Raw genomic sequence first — 26,383 nt, 5'->3', positions numbered from 1 at the left:
GGGAATTCCCCTGGGGAATGTGCCAGAGGGACCTGGATCCGGGCTGGGATGGCAGCACTGGATAATTTTGGGATATGCAAAAAAAAAAAAACAACCCTCCAAGCCCAAAACCCTTCGGTGTGGATTTGTAAATAGACACTTGTGGAGGTTCTTTGTTGTAGTTGTGGCTCCTCTCGAGTCTGTCCCGCTTTTTCCCTGGATTTTCCCGAGCCTTTCCCCACCCTTCCTGATCCCGGAGGAGTTCTGGGAGATTTTGGGGGTTGTGGGAAAACGGCATCGCTGGGAAGGGTGGTGGGTGGGGTTGGTGGGATCCTCCAGGTGGGGAGGGAAAGGGGGAAAAAAAGAGGGGAAAAATTGGGAATGGGGAAAAAAAAATGGGAAAAAAATGGGAAAAAGAGGGGGAAGGAAAAAAATGGGGGATGAGAAGAGAAAAAAGAGCAAAAGGAAATTGGGGGAAGGGGAGGGGAAAATAAGGGAAAAAATAAAGGGGGAATGAGGAAAAGGGGAGGAAAGAAGGAAAAAAAAACAGGAAAAATGAGAAGGAAAAGGAGGAAAAGGAAATGAGGAATAAAAAGGGGGAATGAGAAAAAAGGGAGAAATGAGAAATTAAAAGGGGAAATGAGAAATTAAAAGGGGAATGAGAAATAAAAAGGGGAAATGAGAAATAAAAGGGGAATGAGAAATAAAAAGGGGAAATTAAAAATAAAAGGAGAAAGGGGGGTGAAACTGGGGGAGATGGGGAGAAAAATGAGGAAAACGAGGGAAAAAGGAAAAAAAAAAACACAAAGGAAAAAGAGCACAAAGAGAAGGAAGAGGAGAGAGGAGGAGACTCAGGATTCCCCCAAATGACGTCCCCGTGTCCCCCCGCCCTAAAAGTGGCGACACTTTAGCACAAGGTGAAGTTTGCACTAAAAATAAAGCAAAAAAAAAAAAATTAATAAAAAAAGCTCAACCCCTCCCAAATCTCCCAGTTTTGTCCCTGTCCTGTCACCTGCCTTAATCCCCCAGACCCCCCAAACCCCCTCCCCGTAGCTCAGCATGGAGATTTTTATCATTATTGTGATTATTTTTGATTAATTTGATGTTTTTTGGGGGGTGGTTGCTTTGAAATCCAGGTTGGGATCAAGCGTTGCCAAAGAAAGTGCTGAGTTACGGGTGGGGAGAGGGAGAGAGAAATAATAATAATTATAATAATAATAAATGGTGAAATAATAAATTATGAAATAATAATGGAATGGTGAAATAATGACAACCGGAGCAAAGCCAAAGGGGGAGGGGAAAAGGGGAAATTAGGGGGGAAATGAGGGGTTTAGGGGGGGAAAATCAGAGTTTCCCCTCTCTCCCCCCTCCATCATCACCCCCAGTGTTGGGGGGGTGTCAGCCTGGATTTAGGGGGGATTAACCCGGGTTTGGGGGGGCTCAGCTCAGATTTAGGGGGATTAACCCATATTTGGGGGCTCAGCCCGAGTTTAGGGGCACAGCCCGGGTTTGGGGGAGCTCAGCCCCATTTTGGGGGCTCAGCCTGGATTTGGGGGAATCAATCCAAGTTTTGGGGGTTCAGCTCAACTTTAGGGAGGATTAAACCCAAATTTTGGGGGGCTCAGACCAAATTTGGGGGGGATTAACCCAAATTTTGGGGGCTCAACCTGGATTTAGGGAAGTTAGTCCCGGTTTTGGGGGCTCAGTTTGGGCTGGGGGTGTTTTGTGTCCCCCTAAATCAGCCAGGGGTGTTTGGGGCCATTCCCGGCTAATTTGGGGTCTGGGGTGTCCAAAGGGGGTCGGACCCGTCTTTTTCCCCCCCAAATTTGGGTCTGGGGGGTTTTGGGGGTCCTGCCCCCCCCAAACTGAGCAGTGGGGGGTCTCATCCTTCCCATTTTTCCACAGGAAAAGGGCTGATTTCCCCTCCCCCCCCAAATTCCCCTTTACACCCCCCCAACAAACCCCCAAAACAACCCCCTTCCCCCTCCCCATTTGAAATCCAAATCTATTTATATTTTTAACGAAACCCTTAAAAACCAAACCACCAAAAAAAACCACAAACAAACCAACCCCCCAAACTTTATTTAAATAAAGAGAAACAAGTTTAAAAAAGAGCAAAAACCAGGATGGATGGAAATTTTTGGGGGGGGGGGAAGTGGAAGTGGGGGGGGAGATTAAAATGCTGCGTTTAATTGTGTTTTATATTAAAAAAATTATATATATATATATATATACACAGCAAGAGCTGAAATGTCTCCGGGGAGGGAGGGGGGTCACTGTGACACCGAGCTCGGCCCGGGGACCCCAAAGGACGCTCGAGGTGGGGCCACTTTATGTTATAAATATTAATTTTATTTTCATTTTTTCCCTTTTTTTTCTTTTTTTTTTTTTTTTTTTTGGTTTTTGTTGGTTTTTTTTTTTCCTGCGCCTTTCTATATAATCTATTAAAGAGATTCTTTATCTTCAAGCACTTGCAAAGGTTTCAGCCGTTTTTATGTGTTTCCAGAGGGGTTTTTTTGGGTTATTTTATTTTATTTTTGGTGAGGATTTTGGGAATGGGGGGGGTTTGAGGGAGGGGAAATGGGAGGAGGAGTGGAGGAAAAAGGAAGAAGAAGGAAAATAAAAAAGGAGCGAGGAGAAAACGAAGAGAAATATCTTAAAAAATAAAAACAAATAAAGCACAGAAAAGACATTCCATAGATTGTAACTTTGATAGTTCTTTATAAAAGTCGGGGGTGGGTGGGGGGAGGTTGAGACGAGGAGAGAAAAATAAAGAAAGAAATAAAAATTATGACAAAAAAAAAAAAAAGACAAAAAATTAAATAGTAAAAAAATTGCACTTTGGGGGGGGGGCTTTAAAATAAAAAAAATTTAAAATTTAAAAAAAAAGAGAGAAATAAACTATATATTAAAAAATATACCCGGAGCCGGTTGGTCTTCTTGGGGGAGGTGATTGGGGGGGGCACCAGCCCGTTTTTAGGGGATCCCCTCAATTTTTAGGGGGGTTCTGGTGGGTTTTTCATGGGTTTGGGGGTGGAGTTGCTGGTTTTGGGGGGTTTGGGGAGGGGGGAGTGAGGGGTCCCCCTGGTTTGAGGGGGTCCAGGGATGCAGAGGGGTATTTTAGGGGGTTCCCCTGTTTTTTTGGGGGTTCCCTAGGTTTTTTGGAGGTCCCCTGTTTTTTAGGGGTGTCCAGGCCTGTTTTGGGGGGGTTCCCTCTGGTTTGGGGGATTCCCTTTGGTTTGGGGGTGTCCAGAGTTGCAGGGGAAGAGGGGGATTTTGGGAGGGTTCCTCTTGGTTTTAGGGGATTTCTCCTGGGTTTGGGGTGTCCGGGGTTGCAGGGGGGCTGTTTGGGCAGGGGGTTCCCCTCTGTTTTCGGGGTGTCCAGGCCTGTTTGGGGGTTCCTCTCTTGGTGTCCGGAACAGAGGTTGTTTGGGGGATTCCCCCTCATTTAGGGGGTCCAGGGCTGCCTGGGGGGCTCAGGGTGTGGTGATGGGGGGGGTCACTCTCAACCTGTGGCCTCAATTTTCCCAAATGGAACAACTTCCCCCCCAAAAGGGTTGGGGTCCCACCGCCCCAGCCCAGCATGGGGTGCCCCCCCAGTCTTCCCAGTGCCCCCCCAGTCTGCCCAGTGCTCCTAATGGGGGGATCCAGGAGCGGGGGGTCCCATCCTGGGAGGATCCTGTGAGTGTTGGAGGATTTGGGGGCTCGGGGGGATCACGAGATGGGGTTTTGGGGAGCCCCCCCAGTTTGCCCAGTGCCCCCCCCAGTCTGCCCAGTGCCCCCAGTCTGCCCAGTGCCCCCTGCCCCGTTAAGCCGCTTGCGGGGGGCTGAGACACGAGGGGGTCGGGGAGGGGTCGGGGGGGCTCTAATCGCGTTTGGGCACAGATGGCCACGATTTAAGGAGCCTCCGGGGGCACTTTGGGGTGTCCCCTGCTCAAACCCCCAAGCCAGGGTGGGATTTGGGGAGGGTCACTGCAAACAGGGAACCTGAGGTGGGCTCAGGCGACCCCACATCCCAAAAAAACCCAAACCCCAAATCCCGGTGCCAGCCGGAGCTCAGGGCACATCCCACCACTGCTGCCCTCCCCGGAGCCCCCAATCCCGACCCCCACCCAAAATGGGCACGGCCACCGTGAGGGGATTAATTTGTGTCATAATCTGCCTTGTTCGGGGGCGCGCGCGGGGATTTGGGGGTTTATCCCGGGATTTAGTGGCCGAGTCGTCTTTCTTAGCGAGACGCCCTAATGCCACTTAACACCTGGGAGCCGCGATTTTCATTAGGGGCGTCAGGGACAATTAGTAAGGAAATAATTAGGGCAGAGGCAGCCGCTGCAGGGTTTAAGCCCCATATGTGCCTGAGCCCGCTGAGAGGGGTGGGGGTGAGGGTGGAAAGAGGGGGACCCCCATTTTGGGGGTGTCTGGGTCTGCAAAGGGTTTTTTTTTTAATCCCAGCTGAGGCTGCTCCTCACTGGAGCAAAAATCCCTCTTGGAGAGTGAAGGCAAAGGTGGAGGTACCCCCAGTCTGCCCAGTGCCCCCTCCCAGTCTGCCCAGTGCCCCCCCAGGCTGCCCAGTGCCCCCTCCCAGTCTGCCCAGTGCTCCTAATGGGGGGATCCAGGGCCTGTGGGTCCCATCCCGGGGGGTCCTGTGAGTGTTGGAGGATTTGGGGGCTCGGGGGGATCACGGGGTTGGGGTTTGTGTGTGTGTGTGTGGGGGTCCCTCAGGGGGTGCAGCCCCCGGGATGTGGCCCCACCGCTGATGGGGGACACACAGGTGACCCCTGGGTGGGGACACACACACACATAGAGCGTCCCTGAAGCCCCCCCCCCCACATTTTGGGAGGGGACGGGGGGGTCCCATACAGGCACCCCCGTGCAGCGCCGAGCAGGGTGGGGGGCTACAGGAAGGGCGGGCGGGGAAGGAACGAGCCCGGAGCGCGGGGAAGGGGAGCCGCCCCAAACCCAGCGCGGGGGCACCGCTGGGGGCCTGGGCAGCGCCAGCGGGGGCAGCGCCAGGGGGCGCGGGGGGCCCGGGGGCAGCAGGGGCAGCAGCAGCCGAGGCCGTAGAGGGCGTAGGGGTGGTAGAAGCCGACGTTGACCCTGCGAGGGCAAACAGAGCGGGATGGGGGGGTCAGCGCTGAGCCCCGAATTACCCTCCCCTCTACCCCATGCGACCCCCGGACCCCCCAGGACTGCCGTCCCCCTGACCTGCGGACGCGCCGCCGGGCCCGGCGCCGGTGGTAATCGCCCTTGGCGAAGTCCTCGAGGTTGGCGGGGTGGATGGCCCAGAAGTGGCCTTTGCCGTTGTCGCTGCGCCCGGCCTTGACGAAGCACTCGTTGAGGGACAGGTTGTGCCGGACGCTGTTGCGCCAACTCTTCTCCTGGGCACGGGGAGGGGGGGTCAGCCGGGATGAGCCCCCCACCCCGGCCCTGCTGTGCCCACCCCGTGACAGCACCAGCGCCTGGGGAATCAACCCCACCACCGGCACCGAGATCCCGATCCTGGAGACCCACAGCCACGGATGCGGACCCTGGAAAGCCTTGGAGAGCCTGGGAGATGGACCTGGGGACCCTTGGGGAGATCTTGGCGCGTTTTCCCGGTGGATTGGGGTCAGCCAAGCTCAGGAGGGTGAATGGTGCATGGGGAGAAACCAGCACTGGGATCTGGATGCGGGTGGAGGCGTTTTCCCGGTGGATCGGGATCAGACACCGATAGGCACCAGAGGGAACGGTGCCTGGAGAAACCTGGAGAACCCAGCCCCGCTGGCACTGTTAGTGACAAGATCCTGATCCTGAAGATCCTGGGAGAAGATCCCGAGGATCCCTGGGGAAGATCTTGGCACACACATTTTCCGTGTGGATTGGGATCAGCCGATATTCAGGAGGCACCAGAGTGAGCAGTGCCTGGAGGACCTGGCCCCACTGGCACCCTGATCTGGACCTGGGAGACCCTGGGAGAAGATCCTGGGGACCCTTGGGGAGATCCCAGCACATTTCTTTTGCCGCTGGATTGGGATCAGCCAACATCAGTGGACACCAGAGTGACCCAGCCCCACCGGCACCGAGATCCCGACACGTTTTTCCGCTGGATCGGGACCAGCAGAGCCCTGGTGAGTCCCCCCAGCCCCGGGCTCAGCTCCCACTTTGCCCACCCCACACCAGGAAAACCAGTGGGGGGAATTCCCAGGGACTGGGAGCCCCTCACCTTGTTCTTGAAGTAGGGATAGTTGTCCATGATCCACTGGTAGATGTCGGAGAGCAGCAGCTTCTTCTCGGGGGACGAGAGGATGGCGGTGGAGATGAGGGCGATGTAGGACTGGGCCGGTTTGTCGGCGGGCTCGGCCGGGGGCCGGGGGGCTCCTCCCGGGGGGCTCCTCCCGGGGCGCTCCGGGCTCGGGGGGGTCCCGTCCCGCCGCTCCGACAGCAGGGACTCGATGGTGAAGGAGGCTCCGGGTGGGCGCCGCGGCCCCGGCCCCGCGTCCCCCCCGTGCCCCCCGGGCCCCGTGTCCCCCATGGTGCCGCTGCCGCCGGCGCTCGGGGCGCGGTAATTAGTGCAGATTACAGGGTTTGCTAATTGTGTTTTCACAAACGCGCTGCCCCCAAAGCGGGCTGTTTATCTGGCAAAGCCCCGGCTTTAGCGGGATTTGGGCCTTTAAGCCTCATAAATAAAATGATTAATCCCTCTGGAGGTGGAGGAATTCAAAGTGGCACCGAGGTGCCCGCAGGGAGGGGGTTGTGGGGGCTGCCCCCCAAATCCTGGGGGACATCGGGCAGAGGGGCAGGGGTTGAGCCAGGACTTTGGACCCTCCAGGCTCGTTTTAGGGTGATCCTGGGAATTCCTGGAGATCCTGAGGTTGCTCCTGGGAAACCTGTGAGATCCTGGGGATGCCCAGGGAAATCCTGGGAGCCTGGGGAGGAGGGGGGAAATGGGGGTCCTGGGATCCTCCTGCCCCCTGGGGGAGCTCAGGGTGATCCTGGGTACCTGGAGGAAGCTCCTGGGGACCCCCAGGGAGCTCCTGGAGACCCCAAGGGAAGGTTCTGAGGAACCCCAACAAATTCCTGGGGACCCTGGTGAGGTCTTGGGAACCTCAGGGAGATCCTGGGGAAGCTCCTGGAGACCCCAGGGATCCCCCGGGAGTTCCTGGAGACCCCAGGCAAGACCCCAGGGACCCAGAGCGAGATCCTTGGGAGACCCTGGAGAAGATCCTGGGGATCCTGTGGATCTCTAGGGAGCTCATGGAGCCCCTGAGGATCCCCCTGGAATTCCTGGAGACACCTGGTGACCCCAGGCAAGATCTCAGGGATTCCTGGGGAAATCCTGAGGAGCTCAGGAAGATCCTGGAAAAGCTGGGGGAGCTCCTGGGGACCCCCAGGTAAATCCTGGGGGGCCTCTGGAGACCCTGAGGTCAGAAATCCCAACAAGACAACAAAGAATTAAATGTAAATCTTTCATTTTATTTAACAAACACTATAATTTGAACTTTGAAGAATGTGTACTGAGGGAAAGAAAAATAATTTTCTTTTTTTTTTCTTTTTCTTTTTTCCTTTTGTTTTTATGTTTTTTTGTCGTTTTTTCTTTTTTTTTTTTTCTTTTTTTTTCCTTTTTCTCTCTTCTCTTTACAAAACAAAGGGAAAAAAAAAAGCCAAAAAACCAACCAGGATAGAAGGGAAAAAATAAAAACAACAAAACAAAACATATGTACAGGAAGATCTGGCCAACGCCAACAGAAAGCACTAAACACAAGCATGGTGTTTCCAAACAGTTGCTTGGCCTGGAAAGTTTTAAAAGCAATTAAATTAGAATAGAAATATTAGGAGGGGAAAAAAAGAAACCAAAAACAACAAACCTGGACTCTAAAGCTACTGTGCAGCCAGGGCTGAGAGCACAGAACTTTTGTACAGTAAAACTCAATTTTGGAGCTCTACCCGGGTTTTTTTGTTTGTTTGCTTGCTGTTTTTTTTTTTTTTAGGTCGTTTTAAATCCCCCTTTTCCCACCCCCACCCCTGTTTCAACCTGAAAACATATTGCTTACACACAACCAGGAAAAGAGAAGGAAAAGCAAAGCCTGTGGCAAACAAGTGCGAGTTTCCCTGTGGAATAAAACCGGGATGGCTCCGGGAACGCTCCCTGCCGGATACCTGGGGAGGAAACAGGGAGAAAAATCCCCTTTTTTGCCCTCAAATTCCATGTCTGGAGGCAAAACAGGGCCAAGCAGGGAGGGTTGGGAGCTCAGGGACCCCCCAGCCCATGTGGGAGATGGTTTGGGGGGGGGAGAAAGTGGGAGAGGAGCCCCCAAAGCTGGTGGGGTGACCCCTCCTCAGTTGGGAGAAGTCTTGGATTTATTTAGGGCAGCTCTGGGGGGACCTCGGGGGCTTTTCCCTCCAGGTGGGATTTTGTGGAGCGAGGGGGAAGTGCTGGGAATGCATCAACACCCCCCTCTCTCTGTGCCCTGAGTGCTGGGAAGGGGGGGAATGAAGGGAGGATGGAGGGTTTGGGGTGCCCAGGGCAAGAGATGGAGGAAGGACAGAGAATTTGGGGTGTCCAGAGGGAGGGATGAAGGAAGGACAGAGGGTTTGGGGTGTCCAGAGCAAGAGATGGAGGGTTTGGGGTGACCAGGGCAAAGGATGAAGGAAGGACAGAGGGTTTGGGGTGTCCAGAGGGAAGGATGAAGGAGGGAGAGGGTTTGGGGTGTCCAGAGCAAGAGATGGAGGGTTTGGGGTGACCAGGGCAAAGGATGAAGGAAGGACAGAGAATTTGGGGTGTCCAGAGGCAGGGATGAAGGAAGGACAGAGGGTTTGGGGTGTCCAGAGGGAAGGATGAAGGAAGGACAGAGGATTTGGGGTGTCCAGAGGGAGGGATGAAGGAAGGACAGAGGGTTTGGGGTGTCCAGAGGGAGGGATGAAGGAAGGACAGAGGGTTTGGGGTGTCCAGAGCAAGAGATGGAGGATTTGGGGTGACCAGAGCAAGGGATGAAGGAAGGACAGAGGGTTTGGGGTGTCCAGAGGGAAGGATGAAGGAAGGACAGAGGGTTTGGGGTGCCCAGCAGGGAAGGGGGAAGGAAGCACAGAGGGTTTGGGGTCTGGCAGTGCCCAGCAACACCAAATCCCCCCACCCAGTGCTCGAGGGGGGTCTCAGCTCAGCCCTGGGCACGGGGACACCTCCCCGAGGGCACAGCCCAGGCCCCTCCCCTGCCCATCCCGGTTCTCCAGGTGGGAAAAGCCAGCGAGGCCCGGAGCGAAGCGGAGCTGGGAGGAGTCAGCGGGAACAAAAGGTCAGGACAGAAAAACTCTCTGAGACAAAGTCAAAAAGGGGTCACAAACTCAAAAAGCAACAACGTTTTGCCATCACGAGCACGGGAGCAGCTTCGGCTCTGGCACCAAAGAGTGGGACAGAGAAGTGGAAAACCCGGAGCCCTCGGCCCTGCCCTCCCCCCGCCCGGCCGGGCCCGGGGCTCGAAGAAACCTGAATTGGATTTACCGAGGTAGTTGGCTAAAAACTGAGATTCCCCCCCCTGGCATTTTCTGGAAGGGCCCCCCCCTGCCCTGCTCCTGCTCAGTGCCACGTGTGCCCAGGGGTGGGGGTGGCCTGCAGGTCACTGGCACCATCCCCAAGGCTGGGGGTGGCCTGCAGGTCATGGTCACCATCCCCAGCTGTGCCCAGGGGTGGGGGTGGCCTGGAGGTCACTGTCACCACCCCTGGGTGTGTGACTGCCCTGCAGGTCACTCCACTGTCCCCAGGGGGTGTGACAGTCCTGCAGGTCACTGTCACCACCCCTGGGTGTGTGACTGCCCTGCAGGTCACTGTCCCCACTCCTGGGGGTGTGGCTGTCCTGCAGGTCACTCCACAGTCCCCAGGGGGTGTGGCGTGTCCTGCAGGTCACTCCACTGTCCCCAGGGGTGTGGAGGTGCCCTGCAGGTCACTCCACAGTCCCCAGGGGTGTGGGGGGTGTCCTGCAGGTCACTCCACTGTCCCCAGGGGTGTGACAGTGCCTGCAGGTCACTGTCCCCACCCCTTGGGGCGTGGCTGCCCTCCAGAACCAACCTCAACGAAAAGGGAATGCGCAGCCCTTGTCAGTCTTCAAAAAACACCAAGTTATTGCACTTCAAAAATACAACAGATTTGTGGTTCCAGCCCCTCCCTCCCTCCCTCCCACCCTCCCAATAAACCCCCCCATGGCTTCTGCTCAACTAAAACGAGTCACTACGCACAAATTTCTACATTTCCCTTGGGATTAGGATGGAAATTCCAACCGTGTCTCTTTGCATGAGGTGCAGAGCTGCTGGAGCTCCTATCTACCAGTGCGCTTCCACCCGGCCATCTCACCCCATGCCCCCTTCTCCCCACCCCTACAAACCCCCTCTATCCTTGCTGGGTTATACAACCCCCTCCCCCACACACACACCCCTCCCCACTCCCCCATCCCTCCCTTCCCTCCCTCCCCTGCCCCAGCAAAACCTTTAGATTAATTAAGGAATGGTTATTTAACGAGAGGATCAAACTGCCCACGGCTTTGGAGATGCAGGGCTGGGTGTCCTGGAGGTGTGCAGGTGAACTCCCTTGATCTCCTGGCATCCAGGTGAGGGAGGATCCTGCCTGGCTTTAAGACACTTTCCTTCCTTCAGGCTCCAGTTCAGGGTCAGGCTCTGAGAGTGGGGTCGTTTTCCAACCAAGAAGCAGCTCAAAGGTTTGTTTGTGGTTTTGTTATTTGTTTGTTTGTTTTTTGTGGGTGGGTGGTTTTTTTTTTCGTTTTTTTTTTTTCTCTCGTTTTAATGAATAATTTGGAATAGGAAAGTCAAAGGAGATGAGGGAGGGAGGGAGATGAGGTGGGAGAGAGGACGTTCTCCCCCCTCCTCCAGTTTAATAAGCACCAGAGTATTCAAGTGTGTCCGTGGGGATTGGGAGCCACGTCAGCAGGCAGAGACTAAACCTTTCTCGTAAGAGCAGCGTCGTTTGGGCTGGGGTCCCTCCTCGTCATCATCCTCCTCCTCGTCCTCCTCCTCCTCTTCCTCGGAGGATGAGCTGTCCAGTGTCAAATCCACAACGTCTGCGGGGGCTTTGCCGTTCTCGCCGTTGTTGCCGGTGGGGGTGGGAAGGAGCCCGTTCACATCCGAGGAGCCTGCAGAGGGGGGGAGAGAGAGGAGGGAGTGAAACCCAGAGCAGGGGATGCTCCAGCACCCCCTGAATGGTCAGCCTGGAGAAGGGAAGGATTCAGGGAGACCTCAGAGCCCCTTCCAGGGCCTAAAGGGCCTCCAGGAGAGCTGGAGGGGGACTGGGGACAAGGGATGGAGGGACAGGACACAGGGAATGGTTTCCCACTGCCAGAGGGCAGGTGGGATATTGGGAAGGAATTCTTCCCTGGGAGGGTGGTGAGGCACTGGGATGGATTTCCCAGAGCAGCTGTGGCTGCCCCATCCCTGGAAGTGTCCAAGGCCAGCTTGGAGGACCCTGGGATAGTGGGAGGTGTCCCTGCCCATGGCAGGGGGTGGGCACTGCATGGGCTTTAAGGTCCCTTCCAAGCCAATCCATTCTGGAATTCTGTGATTTCCTACAGGGATTTCAAGCCTTCATCCCCGTGGAGACTCACCTAGAACTAATATTGGACACTGGGGGCTGCAGCTCCTCTCCTTCTCAGCTCTGATGGGACACCAGGAGCCGTCCACCAGGTACTCGATCTCATCTGCGTCTTCACATTCCGTCAGGATCTTGGACAGGAGCCTGCACAGGAGACAGGATGAGCTGTCACACCCCAGCCAATCAGTCTTTAGTGACCCTGGATCTTCACCAGCCCTAAATTTAAAGGGAGCCTGGTGTTGGCAGAAGGCTCCCGAGCTGGAAGCTCTTGGAGTCGTGGAATTTATTCCCCATAAAACCAGCGCAGGTTCTGACGGTGAAACCGTCCCAGTCCTCCCTCACAGCGCACCCAAACCATCAACAACCATCTTAATTAGGGGCAATTAAAGACAGTTTTGCCTCTTCACCCCAGTTTCCCAGCTACTGCTTCCAGGCAGAGCCTGCTGCCCTATCCCAAGGACATTCCCAGGGATGTTTCTTTGGAACTGCAAGGCCTCATTCCCTCCTGGACTTGAGCATTTCCCTCCAAGGAGAAGGGAGGATTTGTGGTAAAAATACTTCCAAGCTCAGGAAAAACTTTAGGCCCCACCAGTGAGAGAGTTTCAGCTTTGCTTCCACAGACAATCCCATCATCCAGCAGAGCAACCACCAAGCTGCACTTCCTAAAAAGCTGACAAGGTCCTGAGGATCCCAGACCCGACCAACCACCTCCCTCCTCGGGAGCCTCCGGCTCTTTCCTGACTCACAGCACCCAGCTGAGTGCCAGGTTCCCTCACCCCCCACTTCCAGGGAATCTGAAACAAACTTCATCCAGCAGAACCAGCACCAAAACTCATCCCTAAGCAGAGCAGGGACTGAAATCTGCTGAGCCTTCCCCAGTGACCTCCTTCTCCTCCTCACCCAGGACACAGGCACTGCCCACCTGGGGGGCTCCCACAGCCCAACCCCTCCTTCCTTCCCCTTCTTAGAGATCTCCCAGGAACTGGATTTTCCTGTTGGGGTTGGCCAGAGGACAAAGTAAACAGGTTATCTGTGCTGAGGCTGCTGCAGCCTCCAGACTGCCTGGAAAGCCACAGCTCCTGGATCAACCCAGGACCCACCAAGGCAGTGACGCTCCGAGAACCATCAGCCCGGCCCTGGGAACAGACTCGTGTGCCAAGGGAGCTGGATGCACCCCAAAAACCACTCTAAACCCTCCCTGCTTTTGAGGGAACCAGCACCAGAGGCCAATTCCACGAGCCACGAGGGTGGAGATGGTTTTCCAGAAGGCAGGAACCACGTGTCTGGCTCCCCCAGTGCTCAGGGTGACTCGGGGCCCACCAGTCCCATGATAATGCTGGTGGTCTCAAAATTTTGGGGCAACAAAGCTGCTTCCAAACCCACCCCAAAAGTGCTGCCCCAAAGGCCTGGTCCCTCCCAGCACACCCCACTTGTGACACCCCACAGGGAGTCCAGGTGGATCCAGAAAACCTCCAGCCTGGACAACAAAACCAAAGCATTTTAATTCTGTCCCTCCACTGCAGCTGAATCTCCTGCTTTTCCTCCCTGGAAAATAAAGCAGGAGTTCCTATTGAGGGATCTTTCCCAGCCCTGTCACCAAGACACCCCCAAAGCCCCAGAAATTGTCCTGAACAGTCACACAGAGGGAACAAACTCTTCCCAAAACTGCCTCTGTGCCTCAGCCTTGAGGGCAGCATGTTCTGGTCGATGGAGAAGGTGCCCAAATCAAATTTACAGCGTGCCATGGAGTGCCTGTGAGCTGCTGAGCACCTCACACCGAGGAAAACAAGATGTTTCCTGTCAAAACCCATCTCCTTGGGGGTTTAGGAAGGGATTTATTCCATGTCAGGTGGTATCTTGTCAACCCAGACACCGGTTGTGCATCTTCGTCAGCCTGTGAGCGAGGCAGCGAATCCTCAGTCCTCAGAATGCTTCAGTGCATTCCAAAAAAACCAACCAACCAAACAACAGGAATGGCAGAGAGATCTGGGTCTTGCTCTAACCCACCAAACCATTTCAGCGTGGGTTTTATGGAGAATAAACTTCCAGGAGAGTTTTGAGGTGAACGTCTCAAGCGGAGACGCTGCGGGGCAAAGGAGGAGGAGAGAAAGGGGCTGGGAGGTGCCCAGCTCACCCATCGATGATGAGCTGGTCGTAGGGGGCAGGTTTGTCACACACAGGGCACATCCACGTGGGCTTCTTCTCGTTCATCTGCAGGTAGAAGACGGCGTCGAAGCACTGCAGGTGCGCGCAGGTCTCCGCCCGGCACGGCACCGACAGGCGCATCTTCACCAGCTGCGGAGCCAAGGGCACGGCATCAGCCAGGGAACAGCCTGGGAATCCCCCCCTCCCCTCTGCTGGGAAAGGATCTGGGGGCTGGAAAAGCTGGCCCAGCAGGAGGTTTGGGGGTTGTGATGGAAAGGGTTTAAATGGAGGTTTGGAGCCAGGCTGGGAGAGATGGGGGGGCGTTCAGCTGGAGAAGGGAAGGATTCAGGGAGACCTGAGAGCCCCTTCCAGGGTCTAAAGCAGAGCTGGAGAGGGACTGGGGACAAGGGATAGGACAAGAGGAATGGCTTCCCACTGCCAGAAGGCAGGGATAGATCGGACAATGGGAAGGAATTCCTAGCTGTGAGGGTAGGGTAGGATGGATTTCCCAGAGAAGCTGTGGCTGCCCCATCCCTGGAAGTGTCCAAGGCCAGGTTGGAGCAACCTGGGCTAGTGGGAGGTGTCCCTACCCGTGGCAGGGGGTGGCATTGGATGGGTCCCTTCCCACCCAAAGCACCCTGATGCCAGGAGAACACCCAGACTCACCGGACAGATGAGGGACACACGGACACCCGTGGTGGCGATTTCACTGTCCGGGTCCAGGCGTAGCTTCTCCTTCACTGCAGGGAGAGCAGAGGGCACAAAATGGACCAGCTGCAAATTCCAACCTTGGAAACAAGGTCCAGCACAGGAGGAGCAGCTCACCCACAGCCCTTGGCTGGTGGGGCACCGACCAGGCTCCCCAGGGCAGTGGGCACAGCACTCAAAGGGGCATTTGGATGATCCTCTGGGGCACAGGGGGTGACTCTTGGGGATGGGCTGAGGGTGGGACTGGATGGTCTGGATGATCCTTGTGGGTCCTTTCTAACCCAGCACATCCTGTGATTCTGTGGAGATCCAGACAGGACATCCCTCAGCATTGGGCCCCTCAGCTCAGGAAGGACATGGAGGGGCTGGAGCAGGTGCAGAGAGGAGCAAGGAGGCTGGGGAAGGGACTGGAGCACAATTCCCATGAGGAGAGGCTGAGGGAGCTGGGGGGGGGCTCAGCCTGGAGAGGAGGAGGCTCAGGGGAGACCTCAGCACTTTACAGCTCCCTGACAGGAGGGGGGAGCCAGGTGAGGGTTGGTCTCTTCTCTCAGAACAAGAGGGCTCGGTCTGGAGCTGTGCCAGGGGAGGTTTAGGCTGGACATCAGGGAGAAATTCTTCCCAGAGAGAGGGATCGGACACTGGAATGGGTGCCCAGGGAGGGGGCGGACTCTCCATCCCTGGAGGTGTTTAAGGACAGACTGGACGTGGCACCAGTGCCATGGGCTGGGAACCACAGCGGGGTTGGACCTGATGATCTCAGAGGTCTTTTCCAGCCCTGTGATTCTCCGGGCCAGAGGGACTCACCGAGTGCTTTGCAGAGCTCGGGGTGTTTGATGCCGATGGTTTTCAACCTCTGCAGCAGCTCTGCCGAGGTCATCTGCCTCACCAGGTACAGCCCCACCGAGTAGCTCTGGGGAGACAGGGGAGGCAGGGGATGAGCCAGGCTGCTCTCCCCTGCCCTGCTTGTGGAATTCTGGGTGTGTGAGGGGGATTCCCTTGGCACCCACCTTGCCATAGTTGCCCCAGGTCACCGTGATGCGGTTGGTGGCTGCCGACAGGTACATGAGGTGTGTGAGGTTGATGGGACGACAGGGCCTTTTGGGTTCCACTCCAGGTTTGTTTGAGGGGTAGTAGCCCTGAGGGAGAAGGATTAAATATGTTTGTTTATCTTTTACTCAGCATTCTCCTAACACAGGGTCAGCTCCAAAAAACTCCACTCAGTTCAGGGGGAAAAAAAAAACGGAGCTGAACAGTCAGAGCAGAAAGCAGAAGAACTGAGGTTTTTTCACAGAGCTTCGTTAACAACAAGGCTAAACCACCAGAAAATCAGTTTTAAACTGAGCAGTGCATTTTTCTCACTCCTGGCATTGGTGGGGAAATGGATTTCCTTTGGAATCCCCCCCAGTCCTTACCGGCACGGAGCAGTAACTGTGGTTCACCTTCACGGCGATGTTGGGAGGGTACTGATCCTCCTGAGGAGAACTGGTGTCTGTGTAGCAGATTCTGGAAAGAAATGGCACGTTGGGCATTGTCCAAACGGCCCCTGCACGTCCCCATCCCAATCCCAGAGCAGAGCCAGTCCAGCTGGGCAGGAGGGTGTGACACTGCTGCAGCCCCAGCTCCAGGGGAGGTCAAAAAGCAGAGTTTGAGATGTTTGAGATGGTTCTTTGTGCTCTCTAAGCCCTGACCTTGTGAACAGAACAGCTCCCTGGGAATTATCTCTGGATGCACCTGGAAAACTCGCTGCCTTTCGCTGGAAAATTCCCTCCCCCACCTCCCCTGGTGCGAGGTCGCCCCTCCAGAATCCTTCCTGCATCCGCAGGATCTGCAAATCTCCCGGGGGTTTTTAGAGGATGGGAATCAACCCCGTGCCCAGACCTACCTGAGCACCACCTGAACTGATTTCACCCCGGGCTGCAACTCCCTGGTAAAATTAAAAGAGACAGAAATTCAGATTAATTACGTGGAATAAAAAACCAAAACCGGCCGCCCAACCCAGCTGTCAATTTTACCAGACTCAAGAGTTTCACTTCCTCTTTATTTCTTAACATTCCCTTTTTAAAAAAATTACTTCACTTAAATTGTACAATTCCCTCTGCAAATATCAGTGGTTCTGTAATTATTACTATAATTTTATTTTTTTGTTTAATGCATCAACCTACAGCTTTTTTTCCAGGCTTTAAAAACCCTTCAGGTGAAAAGTGTCAAATTCCCCGTTCTGCTGATTTGTGAGAATTTGTAAAAACTGGGTTTTAAGGTCAGGTTTACCTGGCAGTGTTCAAGCCTGTCTTCTGTGTTTAATTATTCAGCTAAAGCTGCTCATGCAAACCAAGGGGCTGAGTGTTATGGCACCTCTGAGAATATTGCAACCTTCAGCAGGGCCATTCCTGGCAGGATTTTCGGTGGAATCAGGAAAGCAATGGGATATACAGAACAAAGGGATTTTATTAGGGGGCAAAATGGGTGTAAAACATGCTCTGATCCCTGCACAGGACTCAGGGCTTTAGGGGAAATCCCCCCAGTTAGTCTTGATTTGCCTCTGAGAGTATTTCACCTTCCAATTGAGCATTTAGGGTAAATTTTGAGGATGGCAGGGATGAAACCTGCACAGACAGAGGTTGTGGGGACATCACCCACAGGTTGGACCTCATGGGAGCATTTCAGCCTCCCCAAAATATTGGAGCTGTCACTCAACAGGGACACTTTGCCCCCCAAAATCTGAATGTGGGGGAAAAAAAGAGCATCAGGAAGGAGCAGCTTTTGTTATTCCCTTTCTGTGAAGTTTTCCTTCTGGTGACCCACGGGATACTCAAGAAATTCCCACTCTTTAAGAGCATAAAGAGAAAGATGGGAAGGTTTTATGGTCCAGTTTTGGAGGAATTCTTCTTCAAGGATGGAGGGAGCCAAGAGGAAACCTCCCTGCCATCTCTGAGGAGCCTCATGGTTTGAATCCATCCTGACAGGGGTGAGGGAAAATCCTAATCCAAGCTGTTTGCCCCTCAGGAAGAGTTCCTATTGGATCCTTCCCCAACTGAGGAAGCTTCTTTCCAGGTGCAAACAAAGCCTTAAAAAGTCTGGCTTTCGAACTCGTGCTGCAAAGGGGAAAAAAACCCAACAAACCTGCAGATATTCCCATCATCCAGGATCTCACCCCACTTTTCCTGCCCCCCACCGTTTGAAAGGGAGATTGGAGGAGCAAAAGTCAAATTTTGAGGGTTTGGAGGGATAAATTTGTGGTTCCCACCTCCCCCTCAAAGCTCTGCTTTCTGTGGTCTCCAAAATCCTGGCAGAGACCAAAAAAAGCTTCCCCGAGGTGGGAACGCTGAGGAATTACAGGAATTATCAGCTGTGTTTTCTTGGATTCTCGACACCCAACGAGAAATACCTGGAATTTCTGATCAGCTCCACTTGTCTGGGTGTTAATGCAAAAATACACGGACTTTCCTGGAGCTTCTCATTGTTCTGTGGGACTGAGGAGGGAAAAAAAAAAAAGCAGACTGAGCATCAACCTGGAAACACCAGCTCTAAGCACAAGGTGATTTTTTTAATGTTCTTTTTAATCCCAAGCCTTGTTTTCTCTCACAGAACATCCCAATTTTCCCCATGTTTTGGTGATTCTGATTTATTGTTTTAACAGCACAGGATTTGGAGTTGATTTTTCTAATTTTTTTTTTTTTTTAGCATTTCTCCTCCCCTTCAAATAATCAACGAGCCACCAAATCCTGAGTTCATCCCATCAGCGGGACCAGAACTCCAAGAAACCCTGAAATAAAACCAGGAAAGCACCGGGGCCGAGCAGGAAGGTTCTGGAAAAGCAAAAAAAAAAAAAAAAACCCACAAAAAAAACCAAAACCAACCACAGCAACAAAAAGATCAGCAAAAAACCAGCACAAAAACCCACGACTTGCAACCCCCTGACCTGGAGGGTGGGACATAAACTCACTTTTAGATTTGCTCAATTAGAACCCAGCGTTAATTGTGGCATTTTAGCACCTGATAATCAGGAAATTAAACGCATTTTAAAGGGGTGAAAACAAAGCCTGAGAGCTCGGGAAGGTGAAATTTTATTTTCAGGTGGTGTTTCCAAGGCGAGTGGAGAGCCCGGGCTGGTGAAAGCCACGGGAGAAACACAAAGAGGAAGTGCTAAAACGGCTTTTTTAAAAATGTTTTAGCAAGAGTTGGGTGGTTTTTCTTTGCCTCACTTCAACAGCGAGTTTATTCCAAGCCAAAACAGCAGGATTTGAGAAGTAGGAGAGTGAATTTTTCCATGAGTAAGATAAAATGAAGGATAAAACCTTGGAGCTTGGAAGACCTGGTGACAACTCAAGTCGCTCCAGGTGCTTCTTTTTGGGTAATTGGGCTTTAAAATATTCAGAAAAAACCATTAAAAATAGTAATAATTAAGATATCTTGGTGGAATTTTTGTAGAATTCCAGTTTCTCCCCAATCTCTCTCACCCAAAAACAACCAGTTATTTTTAGACAGTGATGAATGAGAAGAACAATAACAAAAAGTTGATTTTAATGTCAAATTCCTCCAGGCAGGAATTGAAGTGTCCTGCTCATGGAAAGGTCCTGGAGAGGGGACACAAAGCCCTTACCTGGACAAAAAAACCACAAACAGCTGTATGGAAAATTAAAATCCAAGATACACCCTCAGGGTCTGTCCAGGAGGACAGAATTCAGAAGAGGGTGCTTTGGAGAAAAGGCCAAGAGAACATTCCCTGAAAAACTGGGAGAAACATCTCTGGGATGGACCCAGGTGAAGCCCAAAATCTCCTTTAAAACAGAGAAGGAGCCCAAAATTTGGGAGGTGCATCCTCAGGGAAGTTAATCAAGTGTTCACCTCTCACTGAGCAGCCAGGGAGACAAAAAAAAAGGGAGTTTTTAAAGCTAAATGTTGGGAAATAACTGACTTTTCCCCTTCTTTTTCCAGGCCAGGTGCCTCTGGACACAACTTCATTTAACAGCTGCCAAAGCTGCAGCTCAAACAAATCCTCCCAGAGAGTCAAGGCCCAGCAAATTCCAGAATCCCAGAACACTTGGCAGACCTTATCCTGGACTTTCTGGAACTGCAGTGGATTCCCCCTTGGAGTGGCCAAGCTCTCCATGGGGTGGGTCAGAGCCCCAAAACAAGGCCTGATTTTAGGGGTTTGGGGGTTCCCTGCAGCCAGGCTTTGATTTCACACTCAATATCCCACATCGTTACATCCCACGGGAAGAGGGGTCGTGTTGTCGTGGCTGGAGATCCCACAGGCAAAGCTGCAGCTTTGGGGAGGGGCTGCAGGAGGAATTTTCCTGCTCCCACAGGAAGAGAAGAGCTGTTCAATCCCAGGGAAAACCCAACAACACCACGGCCTCGCTGCGCTCCAAGGTCGGTCGTGCCTCCAGAAGGCTCCTTATCTACACAATCCCAGGATTATTTGGGTTGGAAAAGTCCTCCAAGGGCATCAACCCCAACCTTTGTCCCGTCCCCTGTCGTGTCCACCAGCCCAGAGTGGGGGGCCACACCTCCAGGGAGGGGGGGACTCCACACCACAGCGAATATTTGGGATAAAAATCCCACAGAATTCCTCCATTCCCACGCTTTCACCCCAAAAAGTGCCAGAGGATGAGCCCAGAGCTCAGCAAGGTGCTGAGGCACCACGAACACTCCACTGAACTCCTTCAGACCCAGCACAGGAGAGGTCTCAGCACTCAATCCCTCTCCAAGGTTTTTTTTTATTTTTATTTTAAGCATCATCTCCCCAAGATTTCAGTCAATTGGAACGATTCTCCTTTGTCTCACCCTCAGACCAAACCAGGGGTTGCTCAGCACCTTCCCCTCCAAGAAAAGCAGTAACTGGAGAGTCCTTCAGGGAATCTGCTTGCCCTGCAGCCCAGCTGAGGGATCACCCCCCTCATCCCTGATCCCAAAGGAATCATCTCCAAGAGGCAGGAGAGGCTGTTCCTTAAGGGAGGTGCTTCCAGGGACACATAAATTCAGCTTTAAAATATCCCTCTGGTAGCCCAGGGAAAAGCCCCAGGGGTTTCTATGTGGATCTGGGATTTCCCAGGATGGGAAATCTGGGCAACAAACCATTTTTCCATCTGGAAAAAAAACCCACTTGGTTTGCCTTGGAGTGTTTTATCACAGGATCCTGGAATATTCCTCAGCTGGAAGGGACCCTCAAAGATCATCTAATCCAGCTCTTGGCCTTGCACAGGACACCCCAACAATCCCATCCCCCTTAATGGGATGTTATTCCAGCTCCCAGAGGCTCCAGGGAGCAAAGGGGAGACATCCAGGGTTGGGCCAACCCAGTTTGGGGAGACACAAGTGCATCCTCATTCCCATCAGTGTTGCAGAAGGAATTAGTGTTGCAGAAGGAATCAAACAGTTGCAGAAGGAATTAAAGATTTGCAGAAGGAATTAAAGAGTTGCAGGTCACCAGGTTGGGGAAAATTAAACCAGTGGTGGGAAGATGATGTTGGTTGTGCCCAGGTTGGGACAATGAAACCTGAGCACCTGCTCCTTCTGGCTCCACAGAAACCATTCCAGCCCCGTGGAAAATGAGCCAAACGTGCTCCAGGGAAGGAGCTGCTGACTCTGGGGAGGTGTCACCTTCCAGGGGGGAAAACACTCCATTTAATGAGCCCTCTGCTCTGAGCTGATGGGAGAGATCTTAATGTCAACTTTTAACAAAATCTGTTCATCACAGGAAGTCCTCTCCTGCCTCTGGATGTGCTTCCATCCCTTGGAAATCCATTTTGCCTTCAGAATCCTCCACACAGGGCACATTTAAGGCTGAACAAGCCCATTCCCCCAACATTTATAAGGTTTTAGCTTTACAGTCACCCCTCAGCTGTTTCACACCTCCAAAGGATGACAAAAATTATCTGTTTGTGGGTTGTTTTTGTTCCAGCAAAGGCACAGCAGCTTCCCAAGTCCTCAGATCGTTCAGCTGGGAGGTCTGACGTGAGCCCTGGATTTATGAGACCCTGAGGCTCAGCAGAACACAACTTCTCCTCTCCACACGCTCAACTCGCTACCAGAACGTTCTGTTTGACATCAGGGACAACACCCTTTGTTCCTCCAAACCAAAATCATGAACAATCAGTCTCCACTGGTGATCTTTGATGGAATCACAGAATGGTTTGGGTTGGAAGGGACCTTAATGATCAGCCAGTGCCACCCCCTGCCATGGGCAGGGACACCTCCCACTATCCCAGGGTGCTCCAACCTGGCCTTGGACACTTCCAGGGATGGAGCAGCCACAGCTCCTCTGGGAAATCCATCCCAGCCCCTCCCCACCCTCCCAGGGAGGAATTCCTTCCCAATATCCCATCTAAATCTCCCCTCTTTTGGTTTAAAACCATTCCCTTTCTCCCATCTCTATCTCTCCAAGTAAAAAGTCGTGCTCTCTCTCTTTTTTATCAGCCACCTTTAAGCACTGGAAAGCTGAGCTATAAATAACAGGTTCTAAATTTTAAGTATGAGAGGGAGAGGGGAAAGAGGGGGAGAAAGGGAAGAGGTAAAGGGGGAGAAGGGGAAGAGGAAAAGAGGGAGAAGGGGAAGAGGAAAAGGGGGAGAAGGGGAAGAGGAAAAGAGGGAGATGGGGAAGAGGAAAAGAGGGAGATGGGGAAGAGGAAAAGAGGGAGATGGGGAAGAGGAAAAGGGGGAGAAGGGGAAGAGGAAAAGGGGGAGAAGGGGAAGAGCAAGAGGGGGAGAAGGGGAAGAGCAAGAGGGGGAGAAGGGGAAGAGCAAGAGGGGGAGAAGGGGAAGAGCAAAAGGGGGAGATGGGGAAGAGCAAGAGGGGGAGATGGGGAAGAGCAAGAGGGGGAGAAGGGGAAGAGCAAGAGGGGGAGAAGGGGAAAAGTGGGAGAAGGGGAAGAGGAAAAGGGGGAGAAGGGGAAGAAGAAAAGGGGGAGAAGGGAAGAGGAAAAGGGGGAGAAAAAGGAATAAAGTGGGCAGGAAGGGAGGCCAGGAAGAGGTACCCACCACCACATCCACCAGCTTCTCCTGCCTCCCAACCTCCCAAACCCTCAAACCCACCTTCCCACCACTCCAACCAACCCCCCACCCCCCCAAAAAAAAAACTCACCCAACTCCGTGGGCTTCAGCAGCTCGTCCAGGGTGGTGTAGAACGGGAGCTTCACCAGGCGAACCTCGGGCTTGGCAACTTTGGGAGGCAACCTCCCGAGTCCGTTCAGGTATTTGCCGTAGAGGGCGGGGTAGTCGATGTTGGGGGCGGGCAGAGTCCGAGCCACGGCGCTGCCGCGGTCGTAGGACGAGTGTAAGGGCAGGGCCTCGGCCCGGTGCTGCTGCTGCTGCTGCTGCTGCTGCTGCTGCTGCTGCGGGGGAGGCTGAGCCACTTCCGAGCTCTTCTTGCTGTAGCGAGTCTCGTAGAGCTCCTTGATTTTCTTGAACACCTCAGGGCTGCAGTCAAACTGGACCAGCTGCAAAGCTCGGGTCACTAGTTCGTGTTTAAGTCCGCTTTTACTCCTGCCAACAAAACCCAGCAACATCTGAAGATCTGAGACTCGGAAACTCATCACCATGTTCTGGGGGACAAAAAATTGGAGAGGGTCTTATAGTTATGAGAGGCAAAGGTTGTCGGTTCTTGCTTTATAATTAGAAGGTAAGTAGTCAAAAGTTCCGCCCTGAGACGACCCCCAGAGTTGTTCAAACCCCGTTGGTGGCGCTTGGTTTGGTTCCCCATCCCTGAAGGGCTTGGACAACACAGAGATCAGCGCTCGAAATATCACAGATGGAAAAATCAGAGGAACATCAGGATAGGCACCAAATGACACAGAAATCACTCTGATAAAAGACACCAGGATAGGGATCAAATGACACAAAAATCCCTGACAGAAAAACCCCACCAGGATAGGCACAGAAATCACTCTGATAAAAGACACCAGGATAGGGATCAAATGACACAAAAATCCCTGATAGAAAAACCCCACCAGGATAGGCACAGAAATCACTCTGATAAAAGACACCAGGATAGGGATCAAATGACACAAAAATCCCTGATAGGAAACCACCAGGACAGGCACCAAATGACACGAAAACCCCTGACAGAAAAACACAAGGATAGGGATCAAATTACACAGAAATCAACTTTGATAGAAAACCACCAGGATAGGCACCAAATTCCACTAAAATCCCTCATAGAAAAACACCAGGATAGGCACCAAATTCCACTAAAATCCCTCATAGAAAAACACCAGGATAGGCACCAAATTCCACTAAAATCCCTCATAGAAAAACACCAGGAGAGGCACCAAATGACACAAAAATCACTTTGATCAAACATCAGGATAAGCATCAAATGGCACAAAAATCACTTGGAGAGACGCTCAAATGGAGCATCCCGAAGTCAACTGGAAGCCCACAAAGGCCTCAAGCAGCAGGTCCCACATGGAAAAGAGCTTGGTGTCTCCCTGGAATTATCAATTCCAGTGTCTGCTAAGCCAGAAAACCCATCTCAGCCTCCCAAAAACTCCCTCAGCCCTGTGAGTGTCAGCAGATTGAAAGTACCACACTTCCCATCAGGCTGAAAATCAAATTATTCCTGTTAATTATTCCGTGGTTACAGCCCCGGCCAGGTTGGTGTTGCAGTTCCCTGGAAACCAAACAGCTTAAAAATTACAATTAAAAATCCCAGTAAAAAACAATCCAGCAGATCTCTTTTCCCCAACCTCCACCACACTCTTAGATCCAACAATAAGTATTTTAAAAAAAGCCTAAAGGTCAGCTTTCTATAGAATTTACCAGCAGTTTTATAATTTCCTGGAATAAAACAGCTACAGATTAGGTTTGGTGGTTTGTTTTTTTTTTTAATTAAGAAAGCTACAGCTGATTCCAGAGATATTTAACAGCCACTTTTGGATGTGTGGGAATGAGAGTAGAGAGAAAATGCCATTTGATTTTCTCCTTTTCCATTAAATGTGTCATTTAATCTACAAAACCCCAAAGCTGTTCCATCCTAGCTGGCTGTAGTTAAAATTTCTGGGAGTCGTGATGAGTCCCAAAATATCTTCCGTGAGGGGGACAAAAAAAATATAAAAGGTAACTAAAGAGGAGAGAGAAAACGGGTTTAACTGCCAGAAAATCAGGATTCCACAGCTCTGGATTCGTGGTGCTGCTCCACCAGATCCCACCCATGGAATCCTGGAAAAATGTCATTTGTGGCTCGGTTTTCTCCAATTAAAAACCAGAATTAAGATCACAAAAGGCCGGGAAAGACCTCCAGGATCAGCAAGTCCAACCAAATCCCCCCGTGTCCATGTGGGAAATGGGGAGTGTGTTGTTCCCTCCGAGGTATTTTGAGGATAAAAGGGGAATTTGGGAGGGTAAATCGGTCGAGGAAGTGACAACCAGCAGCAGGAGGACCCAGGGAGGGGAGAAGATGGGAATTCCTGCTGCTCCTCGGGATCCATGGGCTGTAAAGTGGAGCCAAAGGCAGAATTTTCCACGCTGAAGGATTTGAGATCCCGAAGGATGAGATTTGAGCAGCGACACAGGAACAACCAAACATCCCACGATGGGAAAGCTGTCACCGGGAACAGCTGAGATTCCTCGCCCTCCTGGCTGCTCTTCCCCTCGGGAAGCCGGCTGGGGCACGGCCCAGATCCCACCACACACATCCCCGCCTCTGGAATCCCGAGAGCAGCAGGAGGAAGGCAGAGCTTCCCAAAAACCAAACCGCTCCAGAGGCGACTCCTGCAGCCACATCCCCACCGATCCCCAGGGCAGGGGGCGCTTCCAGGGGTGACTTCCCAGGGAATTCTTCCCAAGGAGCACTTCCAGGGGACAGTTCCCAGGGAGTTCTTCCCAGGGGACACTCCCCAGCCGCTCCTTCAGCACCGCTTGCCCCGGGGATGCTGCGGGGAGGCACCGGCCGGTCCCGGGCGCTGAATCCCCCCCGCATCCACAGCGGGACACGGGGAACCCCCGGCTCCCACAGCGGTGCAGGAACACCGGGATCCCGCGGGGAAAACAGGGATCCCCGAGGGATAACCCGCTCCCTCTCCCCGGCGCTCACGAGGGGGCACACGAACCGCCCCGGGGACACAACACAACCGCCGGCAGGAATTGCCTTCGCCCCCTCACCGAGGGGCCTCAGGGCCGCCCCGCACCGGGCGGGGGGCGCGGGGGCAGCACCTGCGCTAATTAATCCCGCGAATTAACAGGCGCTGAGGTGAGCCCAGCCCTGCGGGGACTGCCGGCGGCGCCGCGGGTCGCCCCAGCGCCGGTCAAACCCCGTGAGGTCCGGCGGGGGCCGCGGCCCTGAGGCCGGGGCGGGGCAGCCCCCTGAGGGGGATGGGGGTGGGGTGGGGGGGGGAGCAGGGAGAAAGCGGCGGGGGCGGTGCCGGGAGGGCGCCTCGCTCGGCGGTTCGCGGCGCTGCTCCGCCGCGGTCTCGCCTCCCCCGCGGGGGTCTCTCCGGTGGGTGCGGGGGAGAGGGATTCCCCGCGGGCGGGGCGGCGGCGCCGCCGCTTCCCCCTCACCTTCGCCTCCACCAGCTCCGCCGCCATCTTGGGCCTCCAGCGTCCACCGCGCCGGGCGCCGCCGCCGCCGCCGCGTCACGTGACTGCCCCCCTCGAGGGGGCGGGGCCGAGCCGGGGGAGGGGGGTGAGGAGCGGTCCAATCGGCGGGCGAGCGGCGCTCCCTGACCACGCCCACCCGCCCCCCGCGCGCCCCGCCACACCCCTCGAGGCCACGCCCACGCGCCGGGAGCCTTAAAGGGGCCGCGCCGCGTAAATGGAGGGGACGCCGCGGGGGGGACACAAAGGGGGACAAAGGGGGACAAGGGGGAGCAGGGGTGGGAATGGGGAGGGAGGCGGCTCTGCGGGTGACAAGGGAGGGAGAGCGGGTGCGTGGAAGGGCGGGGGTGCTGCCCCAAGATGGCGGCAGGTGGATGCCCCGGGGTAGGGCAGGGCGTGGAGTGGGCACTGGGGGGTTTTGGGGGCCCGACCGCCGTTCTGGGGCTCTGT

The 26,383-nt window shown here is 53.8% G+C and overlaps 1 protein-coding gene across 1 annotated transcript; it reads right to left on the bottom strand.

Annotated features, from left to right (window-relative positions):
• Positions 1-10,416: 10,416 nt before the first annotated feature.
• PIAS4 (protein inhibitor of activated STAT 4) lies at positions 10,417-25,993 on the bottom strand. Its single transcript, XM_050321252.1, has 11 exons — positions 25,898-25,993; positions 22,485-22,944; positions 17,787-17,871; positions 16,284-16,325; positions 15,814-15,904; positions 15,409-15,537; positions 15,206-15,311; positions 14,360-14,433; positions 13,683-13,843; positions 11,562-11,692; positions 10,417-11,093 (listed from the first exon to the last, which is right to left on the bottom strand). The coding sequence occupies exons 1-11, from the start codon at positions 25,922-25,924 to the stop codon at positions 10,885-10,887; spliced, it is 1,515 nt and encodes a 504-aa protein (XP_050177209.1). The 5' UTR covers positions 25,925-25,993; the 3' UTR covers positions 10,417-10,884.
• Positions 25,994-26,383: the final 390 nt, after the last annotated feature.

This window comes from Myiozetetes cayanensis, unplaced genomic scaffold, assembly GCF_022539395.1.
Source record: "Myiozetetes cayanensis isolate MyiCay16 unplaced genomic scaffold, myiCay2020 scf26, whole genome shotgun sequence".
Taxonomy (NCBI): domain Eukaryota; kingdom Metazoa; phylum Chordata; class Aves; order Passeriformes; family Tyrannidae; genus Myiozetetes; species Myiozetetes cayanensis.
The sequence above is the reverse complement of the archived record's forward strand: the minus strand, read 5'-3'. Positions and strand labels throughout refer to the sequence as shown.